Source organism: Hyperolius riggenbachi, chromosome 7 (genome assembly GCF_040937935.1).
Source record: "Hyperolius riggenbachi isolate aHypRig1 chromosome 7, aHypRig1.pri, whole genome shotgun sequence".
Lineage (NCBI taxonomy): Eukaryota > Metazoa > Chordata > Amphibia > Anura > Hyperoliidae > Hyperolius > Hyperolius riggenbachi.
Genome location: NC_090652.1, coordinates 319944679 through 319956745, shown reverse-complemented (window position 1 = coordinate 319956745; position 12067 = coordinate 319944679). Strand labels below are relative to the sequence as shown.

Here is a 12067-nt window from a genome sequence, read left to right as displayed (position 1 = left end):
ACAAGAGGGGTGATTGTGAGTAAGATTGCATAATCAAGCTGGATACATTAGGGAGGAGGGCCATGCCAGAGGCTTACAATCTAAAGGGTGGGGGTGGAGACAATAGGTGCATGTGTTGAGAGGGTGTCTAAGAGAACGTATTATGGTGGCCTTTAAGGTGGCCATACACTGGCCCGATTCTCGTCCGTTTCGACAGCAGATTCGATCCTGGGATCCAGGCGGCAGGAGCAGCTGAACAGATTGTGATCGGTTTCAGGCTGAAATCGATTCACAATCTGTTTGCAGTAAAGGTGGCCATACGATCCCTCTCTGATCAGATTCGATCAGATAGGGATCTGTCAGCTGGTCGATTTAATGGCAAATCGACCAGTGTATGGCCACCTTTAGTAAAAATACAGTCATAACATATACCATATTTCACAAGGGGTTCTTACACATTGTGGTTATTCCGCTTACGTTACGCTCCGATGAGAGGAACGCAGCAGCTGCAGCAATGCTTTCCCGATGGGAAAGTTCACATTGCTACGTTCCACTCCGTTCCCTGCGTTCCGTCCATCGGAGCGGACGTTCCCGACATGTCGGGGCCTTGCGTTCCCGCTCCGCTAACGGAACATATGCGGATGCTAACGGAACCAGCGCATACCCCTTCCCAGGAGATAAATCTTTACCTTTTCTCAAATAGATCATAAGAGGAGTTTGTATGGCTGTGGCACCTGTCACAGCTGTACCTTTCTTTCTCGCCCTGCACCCCCCACAAGCTGTACTGCCTCCCGCCCTGCACCTGTCACAGCTGTACCTTTCTTTCTCGCCCTGCACCCCCCACAAGCTGTACTGCCTTCCTTCCTTACACCTGCCACAGCATTAAAACCTCTCTCCCCCTGCACCTGTCACAGAAGTACAGCCTCTCCCTCGCTAAACCTGCCACAAGCTGTGCAGCCTCTCTCTCCCTACACCTGCCACAGCTGTACAGCCTCTCCCTCCCAGCACCTGCCACAGCTGTACAGCCTCTCTCTCCCTACACCTGCCACAGCTGTACAGCATCTCCCTCCCTGCACCTGCCACATGCTGTACAGCCTCTCCCTCCCTACACCTGCCACAGCTGTACAGCCTCTCTCTCCCTGCACCTTGTCACAGAAGTACAGCCTCTCCCTCGCTAAACCTGCCACAAGCTGTGCAGCCTCTCTCTCCCTACACCTGCCACAAGCTGTGCAGCCTCTCTCTCCCTACACCTGCCACAGCTGTACAGCATCTCCCTCCCTGCACTTGCCACATGCTGTGCAGCCTCTATCTCCCTACACCTGCCACAACTGTACAGCCTCTCTCTCCCTACACCTGCCACAACTGTACAGCCTCTCTCTCCCTACACCTGCCACAGCTGTACAGACTCTCTCTCCCTGCACCTGCCACAGCTGTACAGCCTCTCCCTCGCTAAACCTGCCACAAGCTGTGCAGCCTCTATCTCCCTACACCTGCCACAGCTGTACAACCTCTCTCCCTACACCTGCCACAGCTGTACAGCATCTCCCTCCCTGCACCTGCCACATGCTGTGCAGCCTCTATCTCCCTACACCTGCCACAGCTGTACAGCCTCTCTCTCCCTGCACTTTGTCACAGAAGTACAGCCTCTCCCTCGCTAAACCTGCCACAAGCTGTACAGCCTCTCTCTCCCTGCACCTGCCACTGCTGTACAGCCTCTCCCTCCCAGCACCTGCCACAGCTGTACAGCATCTCCCTCCCTGCACCTGCCACATGCTGTGCAGCCTTTATCTCCCTACACCTGCCACTGCTGTACAGCCTCTCGCTCCCTACACCTGCCATAGCTGTGCAGCCTCTCTCCCTGCACCTGCCACAGCTGTACAGCCTCTCTCTCCATACACCTGCCACAGCCTCTCTCCCTGCACCTGCCAAATACTGTGCAGCCTCTCTCTCTCTGCACCTGTCAAAGCTGTACTGCCTCTTTCTCCCTGCACCTCCCATAAATGTACAGACTCTCTCTCCCTCTGTACCTGCCACATCTCCACAGCCTCTCTCTCCCTGCACCTGCCACAAGCTGTACAGTCTATCTCTTGCTGCACCTACCACAGCTGTACAACCTCTCTCTCCCTGCACCTGCCACAGCTGTACAACCTCTCTCCCTGCACCTGCCAAAGCTGTAAAGCCTCTCTCTCCCTGCACCTGCCACAGCTGTACAGCCTCTCTCTCCCTGCACCTGCCACAGCTGTACTGCCTCTCTCTCCCTGCACCTGCCACAGCTGTACTGCCTCTCTCTCCCTACACCTGCCACAGCTGTACAGCCTCTCTCTCCCTACACCTGCCACAGCTGTGCAGCCTCTCTCTCCATACACCTGCCACAGCCTCTCTCCCTGCACCTGCCAAATACTGTGCAGCCTCTCTCTCTCTGCACCTGCCACAAGCTGTACCGCCTCTCTCTCCCTGCACCTGTCAAAGCTGTACTGCCTCTTTCTCCCTGCACCTCCCATAAATGTACAGACTTTCTCTCTCTCTGTACCTGCCACATCTCCACAGCCTCTCTCTCCCTGCACCTGCCACAAGCTGTACAACCTCTCTCCCTGCACCTGCCAAAGCTGTAAAGCCTCTCTCTCTCTCCCTGCACCTGCCACAGCTGTACAGCCTCTCTCTCCCTGCACCTGCCACAGCTGTACTGCCTCTCTCTCCCTACACCTGCCACAGCTGTACAGCCTCTCTCTCCCTACACCTGCCATAGCTGTACAGCCTCTCTCTCCATACACCTGCCACAGCCTCTCTCCCTGCACCTGCCAAATACTGTGCAGCCTCTCTCTCTCTGCACCTGCCACAAGCTGTACCGCCTCTCTCTCCCTGCACCTGTCAAAGCTGTACTGCCTCTTTCTCCCTGCACCTCCCATAAATGTACAGACTCTCTCTCTCTCTGTACCTGCCACATCTCCACAGCCTCTCTCTCCCTGCACCTGCCACAGCTGTACAACCTCTCTCTCCCTGCACCTGCCACAGCTGTACAACCGCTCTCCCTGCACCTGCCAAAGCTGTAAAGCCCCTCTCTCCCTGCACCTGCCACAGCTGTACAGCCTCTCTCTCCCTGCACCTGCCACAGCTGTACAGCCTCTCTCTCCCTACACCTGCCACAGCTGTACAGCCTCGCTCTCCCTACACCTGTCACAGCTGTACAGCCTCTCTCTCCCTACACCTGCCACAACTGTACAGCCTCTCTCTCCGTACACCTGCCACAGCTGTACAGCCTCTCTCTCCCTGCACCTGCCACAGCTGTACAGCCTCTCTCTCCCTGCACCTGCCACAGCTGTAAAGCCTCTCTCCCTGCACCTGCCACAGCCTTTCTCTCCCTACACCTGCCACAGCTGTACAGCCTCTCTCTCCCTGCACCTGCCACAGCTGTACAGCCTCTCTCTCCCTGCCACAGCTGTACAGCCTCTCTCTCCCTGCCACAGCTGTAAAGCTTCTCTCTCCCTGCACCTGCCACAACTGTAAAGCTTCTCTCTCCCTGCACCAGCTACAAGCTGTACAGCCTCTCTCTCCCTGCACCTGCCACAAGCTGTACAGTCTATCTCTTGCTGCACCTACCACAGCTGTACAACCTCTCTCTCCCTGCACCTGCCACAGCTGTACAACCTCTCTCCCTGCACCTGCCGAAGCTGTAAAGCCTCTCTCTCCCTGCACCTGCCACAGCTGTACAGCCTCTCTCTCCCTGCACCTGCCACAGCTGTACAGCCTCTCTCTCCCTACACCTGCCACAGCTGTACAGCCTCTCTCTCCCTACACCTGCCACAGCTGTACAGCCTCTCTCTCCCTACACCTGCCACAACTGTACAGCCTCTCTCTCCCTACACCTGCCACAGCTGTACAGCCTCTCTCTCCCTGCACCTGCCACAGCTGTACAGCCTCTCTCTCCCTGCACCTGCCACAGCTGTACAGCCTCTCTCCCTGCACCTGCCACAGCCTTTCTCTCCCTACACCTGCCACAGCTGTACAGCCTCTCTCTCCCTGCACCTGCCACAGCTGTACAGCCTCTCTCTCCCTGCACCTGCCACAGCTGTACAGCCTCTCTCTCTCCCTGCCACAGCTGTACAGCCTCTCTCTCCCTGCCACAGCTGTAAAGCTTCTCTCTCCCTGCACCTGCCACAACTGTACAGCCTCTCTCCCTGCACCAGCTACAAGCTGTACAGCCTCTCTCCCCCTGCACCTGCCACAGCTGTACAGCCTTTCCCTCCCTGCACCTGCCACAGCAGTACAGCCTCTCTCTCCCTGCACCTGCCACAAGCTGTACAGCCTCTCTCTCCCAGCACCTGCCACAGATGTACAGCCTCTCTCTCCCTGCATTTGCCACAGATATACAGCCTCTCTCTCCCTGCATCTGCCTCAGATGTACAGCCTCTCCCTCCCTGCACCTGCCACAGCTGTACAGACTCTCTCTCCCTGCACCTGCCACAGCTGTACAGCCTCTCTCTCCCTGCACCTGCCACAGCTGTACAGCCTCTCTCTCCCTGCATCTGCCACAGATGTACAGCCTCTCTCTCCCTGCATTTGCCACAGATGTACAGCCTCTCTCTCCCTGCATTTGCCACAGATGTACAGCCTCTCTCTCCCTGCATTTGCCACAGATGTACAGCCTCTCTCTCCCTGCATTTGCCACAGATGTACAGCCTCTCTCTCCCTGCATTTGCCACAGATGTACAGCCTCTCTCTCCCTGCATCTGCTTCAGATGTAAAGCCTCTCCCTCCCTGCACCTGTCACAGCCTCTCCCTCCCTGCACCTGCCACAGCTGTACAGCCTCTCTCTCCCTGCATCTGCCACAGCTGTACAGCCTCTCTCTCCCTGCACCTGCCACAGTTGTACAGCCTCTCTCTCCCTGCATCTGCCATAGATGTACAGCCTCTCTCTCCCTGCATTTGCCACAGATGTACAGCCTCTCTCTCCCTGCATTTGCCACAGATGTACAGCCTCTCTCTCCCTGCATCTGCCACAAGCTGTACAGCCTATCTCTCCCTGCACCTGTCACAAGCTGTACAGCCTCTCTCTCCCTGCACCTACCACAGATGTACAGCCTCTTTCTCCCTGTATCTGCCACAGCTGTACAGCCTCTCTCTCCATGCACCTGCCACAGCTGTGCAGCCTCTCTCTCCCTACACCTGCCACAGCTGTACAGCCTCTCTCTCCCTGCACCTGCCACAAGCTGTACAGCCTATCTCTCCCTGCACCTGCCACAGCTGTACAGCCTCTCTCTCCCTGCACCTGCCACAAGCTGTACAGCCTCTCTCTCCCTGCACATGCCACAGCTGTACAGCCTCTCTCCCTGCACCTGCCACAGCTGAACAGCCTCTCCCTCCCTGCACCTGCCACAGCTATACAGCCTCTCTCTCCCTGCACATGCCACAGATGTGCAGCCTCTCTCCCTGCACCTGCCACAGCTGTACAGCCTCTCTCTCCCAGCACCTGCCACAGCTGTACAGCCTCTCTCTCCCTGCCCCTGCCACAGCTGTACAGCCTCTCTCTCCCTGCACCTGCCACAAGCTGTACAGCCTCTCCCTGCACCTGCCACAGCTGTACAGCCTCTCTCTCCCAGCACCTGCCACAGCTGTACAGCCTCTCTCTCCCTGCACCTGCCACAGCTGTACAGCCTCTCTCTCCCTGCACCTGCCACAGCTGTACAGCCTCCCTCTCCCTGCACCTGCCACAGCTGTACAGCCTCCCTCTCCCGGCACCTGCCTCAAGCACTGGCCTTCGTGTTGTGTTCCCTATAACAAAGGGAATGCAAAAGATTAGGAAATAGGCGCCATAGGTTACCCGTGAGTTAACATGCCATTACACCACAACGCACCTGCAACCTGCGCAGAAGCTGCGGACCCGGTCAGGTCGTCGGCCACTACAGCACTACAGGGGACAGCAGAAGATCGGGTGACAGCGGAACTACGGTGAGAGACACAAACTTCTAGGGGATGGAAGCAGGTAAGTAAAAATGCATTATTTTTTTGGCCTCGTATCCTTGAAGGCCCTTTTATACTCGCAGGTTATTCCTGTGTTGAGTTACCCTATTTTACCACATGGGAAGGGGCAGCAAAAGCATTATTTACCGCGAACAACACACTTAACGCACGGTGCTTGGGGTAATGGAAGTCTAGGAGCGACACGTGCAGTGTAAATGAAGTAGCACAGTGTGGTGCGGCATGCATGCGCAGACTGATGGAAATCCCAGTGATGTACTTCCTGCACAGCAAGGAGAGCGTCACTGAACAGAGGACGGCGCTATGCATATGACCCTGTCCAGCAGGGAGTACATCACTGAGTGGGGGCGGGCCTATTCATATGACCCTGTCCAGCATGGAGTACATCACTGAGTGGGGGCGGACCTATGCATATGACCCTGTCCAGCAGGGAGTACATCACTGAGCGGGGGCGGGCCTATTCATATGACCCTGTCCAGCAGGGAGTACATCACTGAGCGGGGCAGGCCTATGCATATGACCCTGCCCAGCAGAGAGTATGTCACCGACCGGGGGGGGGGGGGGGGGGTCTGGGGCGGTGCTATGCATATTATCATGCTGTTGCAAGGTCATATGATTATTTTTTTCATGTTGTGGTTTCTTATGAAATCTTTATGGTATGCGTAGCTAGGGGTGTGTCAGGGGCGTGGTAAGGGTTGTGAAAGGGGTGTGGCTTAAGTGTCTCTCTTTCTTATCTCAAAATGTTGGGAAGTATGCAGATGCAACACCTGGAGATTCACATTGGTCCAATCCCCAGCTACATAAATGTGCATTTAAATGAACATAATTTCCTTCAACTCAAAATGATGACCACGTCACAGACCACGGCATATAACACTGTAACATTATCCAGGGGACTTACAGCTGGTGAGGAAACAATCCTGGTCTTTATTTCCTCTACAGGAAAAACCTTCAGATATAATTTCTCTGATTTTCCATCTCCTTTCAGCTCGTGACTCTTCTTCCGTAAAACCCCTTCTTGTGCTGAGGAGGAAATACAGAAAATTGTCAAAAAAAGCTTGAAATGTAAATATTCAGAAATTCTCACACAGAAGTATGAGCCATTGCTGACATTATACTGATTATTCCTGGAGTGGCAGCATGCATGGCTGACAGCCGCAATATCTCAAGCATTACCTTGTACTCATACTGTGCTGTTGTGTGATCTGGTCTTTCTTGTATTGTCATATTGCTGTATGTCACCCCTAAATATTGTCTGTAACCTAAACTAATGTCCAGCGCTGCGTAATATGTTGGCACTTTATAAATGCAATAAATAAATAAAAAATAAATAATCTTCCAGGCAAACAGCTAAAATCTATCTATACTCACCTGGGTCTTCTTCCAGCCCCTAGAGGTCTCGCGAGTCCCTCACTGCAGATCTGGTCCTCCTCGGTGTCCCGCTGGTCGCCTCTAAGGATCACTGAACCTAGATGGGGCGGCGTCTTCACCTCACGCAAATGCGCTCCCGTTATCAGAAGCATGCTGCCCTCCTGTGCAGTACTACTGTGCATGGTGGCAGAGTGCAATGGATGATACACGTTCTCACATATCGCATGCACATCAGTGGTCAGCGATCCTGGAAAGGCGGCCAGCGGGACCCCGGAGAAGACCAGAGCTGCAGCGAGGGAAATGTGACTTCTTGGGGCTGAAAGAAGCCCCAGGTAAGTGTAGATAGATTTTATTAAGCACCTCAGATATCCTCCAAGGCGCCCAATAATGACCTGGTTTCCCAAATGATTGACCAACCCATCATTGTAATGCATTCTAATTGTCTCTTGGGCCAACCAAAAAAAACGATAAGCAATCCATATCGCCCAACTTTTTGAGCCGAGAAAGAGGAACACTTAAGCCACGCCCCTGTCACACCCATAACCACGCCCCCATCATGCCTTTAGTCACGCATACCATAAGGCTGCTTACACACAGGGACTTTACAGGCGCATGTTAGTACGCCTGTAACGCTCCCCCAACGCACAGCAATGTAACACAAGTGGGCTGTTCACACTGCCCACGTTGCGTTACATGTAACGCTGCACGTTCTTCTGAAAGTACAGCATACTATAGCGTTACAGCGGCTTAAGCCGCGTTAGACTGTTTGCACATGCTCAGTAATGTTGGGGAGGAGCGGAGAGCGGCCAGGCACATGGCTAATTAATATTCACTGCACGGTGGGACGTGCAGTGTTTACTTCCTGGTGCCTCCGCTGTGTGCGGCGATTGGCCGGCGGGACCACGTGATGCCGCATGCGTCCAAGAGTACGCATCACGGACGCCAGAGCGAGCTGCACAATGCGGCTCACTCTGACGTGCACACCAGAGAGCACCAGGCGTTGCGTTAGGTGCACGTTGGTTAGGTGCACGTTATGCGACCTTAACGTAGCACCTAACGCAACGTCTTGGTGTGCAAGTAGCCTAAAGATTTCATAAGAAACATATGTTGTTTTATAATTTAAACCACACTGGTCCTTTCTATCCTGGTTCATTTTCCTTCATAGTAACATTTTATAATTAGTAATATATCAATTTAAATGATGGGAATAAAGTTTAGAGTCAAACACATTTTTTAGTAGAGAAATCTATATATTTGCATAGAAAGAGGGACAAAGTCCTGAAAGAGGGACAAATGAGGAGGAAAGAGGGACAGGGCTCACATAGCAATCAGATCAGACTTATAGAATCGTTAAAGGACTTACGAGGCCAAATATCGAAATTTTGGTCATTACCTGTTTCATATTAGAATCCATAGATGATTTCCTCCGCTCCCTCTGTCCCATTCCGCCTCAAATGTATTTATTACATGTCCCCCAGGCTGCGACCTGACCCCACAGCACGGGTCGTCTCGTATGCCACAATCAAGATGGCCGCCGCCAAGATCCGCGCCTGCGCAGTACGCATGGCGGAGAGTGCGGCTGCGCAGCTCTCTGCCCTCGCCCAGCCGCGTACTCGATGTCAGCATAATCGATGTGAGCGCGCCCGCTGCCACGCTAGGAGGACGCTGACATCGAGTACGCGGCTGGGCGAGGGCGGAGAGCTGCGCAGCCGCACTCTCCGCCATGCGTACTGCGCAGGCGCGGATCTTGGCGGCGGCCATCTTGATTGTGGCATACGAGACGACCTGTGCTGTGGGGTCAGGTCGCAGCCTGGGGGACATGTAATAAATACATTTAATCACGATCGAAAGAAAAAAGCAGGTTGGCACTACTGCTGGAGCGGGTCTCTTGCGGTGGCGTAACGGTATTCCTACTTGCATCAGCCTAGCGTGCTCAGGTAGTAAGACATTTTCATAGTGGCAGAGGAGGCAGGAAATAGAAGGAACCGGCACTGCTGAAAGCTGTATTTATTGGCTAATAGGTGGATAATACATGCGATGCAAAACAGGCTGTGAGCGCTGTGGTACAGTACAAATATAAAGTTCAAATAACTTGGTAGGATACCTGTAGTGGTGCGGTGGGTGCTGGGTGCTTAAGCCTGACGGCCGTTTCGCGCACGTCTGCGCATCTACGGAGGCTGCATCCTGCCTCCTCTGCCACTATAAATACATTTGAGGCGGAATGGGACAGAGGGAGCGGAGGAAATCATCTATGGATTCTAATATGAAACAGGTAATGACCAAAATTTCGATATTTGGCCTCGTAAGTCCGTTAAGATTGATAGAATGATCCATAGAACGATCATTCAGTTGTACAATTAATCTGGGAGATTGTCACCTTTACACCAACCATTCTACGCCAAATCTTCTATTATCACTTACCTGCCCTCTCCTTGAAGTGTATGAGGACGTATCCCTGGCTGCAGTCGGTGTCTAGGATTTCACATTCTCCTCCTTCTGCTGTCTTGCTTTGGAAATATATTTGAAGTTTATTCTTGAGTTGTTGTTTCAGCTTGTCTGGCCCCTGATCCCACTTTAGGGCCACAGGGTATGTAGTGGGTGGGGGGGTCTCCGCCATGGTGCAGGATCTGAGTCGGGGACAAGCTGGCTGCGATCAGGAAACAGAAGATTCCTCTAGTGTTGTCCGGATCATGAACGATTCGGATCTTTGATCCGAATCTATTTTATGAGTCGATCATCCGAATCATCAAAATGAGTGATTCGGATCGGAAAAGGGGCGGGGCCAGGAGCGACACGCCCCCTCTCAGCGGGCAGCGGGGTCCTGGAAGCAGGGATCGCTCTGTTGGATGGGAGGTAGCCTTGCAGGGACAGGTAGATGAGAGAGAGGGGACATGGGTGCCACTGCCAGATATGTGTAGAGCACACATACTGGCTATAACCTGCTGCTGATTATAGGCTGGCTGTTCCGTAGTGCTGCACAGTGAACACATTGGAAGCTTTTGGCTCAGCACAGCTCAGTAACTTTGCAGACACTGTGATTGAAAGGCAATATAATCCTCCTGCACTCGGCACTAAACAGCTGCACTTATCTTCTGGGAATGCTTTCTTTCACTGTGCGACCTTTTCTTTCAAAGTGTACAGATGAACATATAGGTGAAATATATGTAAAGCATATGACTTCAGCATGTGGGTATTACGTGCAAACATTTCTGCTCTCTGCTCGTCCCTCCTCCCTTCCCTGTCCACTCCCTGCCCTCTGTCCATCTTCTCCCCTTCTCTGTGTGTCCACCCCCCTCCCCTTCTCCTGTCCACAGACCTGTCCTGCTGTTCATTTCACCCCCGAATGCTTCCGGTAGTAAAATGATCCGAGATTCGGATCAAAGATCCGGATCTCTTCAATGATCCGATTCGAATCATCCGGATCATTGAAAAGATCCGAACTTCCCATCCTGAAGATGGCTGCAGACTTTCACTTTCTGTTTCTTGCTATTGGGTGGAGTTTCTCCTCCTCTTCTGGGAACTCCCTCCAGAAATGTCTCTTATTACAGCTGCTGCATCTCCTGAGAGAGAGAGAGAGAGAGAGAGAGCACTGGGCTGAGGAGCTGACACTCTACTGACGGGGCAGAACACTGGGCTGAGGAGCTGACACTCTTCTGACATGGGGCAGAACACTGGGCTGAGAAGCTGACACTCTACTGACAGAGGGGCAGAACACTAGACTGAGGAGCTGACCCTCTACTGACAGGGGGCAGAACACTGGGCTGGGGAGCTGACACTCTACTGACAGGGGGCAGAACACTGGACTGAGGAGCTGACACTCTACTGACAGGGGGCAGAGCACTGGACTGAGGAGCTGACACTCTTCTGACAGGGGGCAGAACACTGGGCTGAGGAGCTGACACTCTACTGACAGGGGGCAGAAGACTGGACTGAGGAGCTGACACTCTACTGACAGTGGGAAGAAGACTGGACTGGGGAGCTGACACTCTACTGACAGGAGGGCAGGACACTGGGCTGAGGAGCTGACACTCTACTGACAGGGGGCAGAACACTGGACTGAGGAGCTGACACTCTACTGACAGGGAGCATAACACTGGACTGAGGAGCTGACACTCTACTGACGGGGCAGAACACTGGGCTGAGGTGCAGACACTCTACTGACAGGGGGCAGCACACTGGGCTGAGGAGCTGACAGGAGGCAGAACACTGGACTGAGGAGCTGACACTCTACTGACAGGGGGCAGCACACTGGGCTGAGGAGCTGACACTCTACTGACAGGGGGCAGAGCACTGGACTGAGGAGCTGACAGAGGGCAGGTTATTCTTACACTTCCTCTGGATCAGCTGGGATATGTGAGGGAGCAGGCTGGTGTTGTGCCTTCCTCTGGATCAGCAGGGATATGTGAGGGGGCAAGCTGGTGTTGTACCTTCCTCTGGATCAGCAGGGATATGTGAGGGAGCAGGCTGGTGTTGTGCCTTCCTCTGGATCAGCAGGGATATGTGAGGGAGCAAGCTGGTGTTATGCCCTCCTCTGGATCAGCTGGGATATGTGAGGGAGCAGGCTGGTGCTGTGCCTTCCTCTGGATCAGCAGGGATATGTGAGGGAGCAGGCTGGTGTTGTGCCTTCCTCTGGATCAGCAGGGATATGTGAGGGTGCAGGCTGGTGCTGTGCCTTCCTCTGGATCAGCAGGGATATGTGAGGGTGGAGGCTGGTGTTGTGCCTTCCTCTGGATCAGCAGGG

General features: G+C 53.7%; 1 protein-coding gene across 1 annotated transcript in view; it reads right to left on the bottom strand.

The window, feature by feature from the left end:
- Nucleotides 1-10036, bottom strand: part of LOC137525260 (E3 ubiquitin-protein ligase DTX3L-like) — an 82899-nt gene extending 72863 nt beyond the window's left edge. Inside the window, exons 1-2 of the mRNA XM_068246284.1 lie at nt 9748-10036; nt 6857-6978 (exon numbers count right to left, since the gene is read on the bottom strand). Coding sequence (XP_068102385.1) covers nt 6857-6978; nt 9748-9943 — 318 coding nt within the window. The 5' untranslated portion in view covers nt 9944-10036. The remainder of the gene's footprint in view (nt 1-6856; nt 6979-9747) is intronic.
- Nucleotides 10037-12067: the final 2031 nt, after the last annotated feature.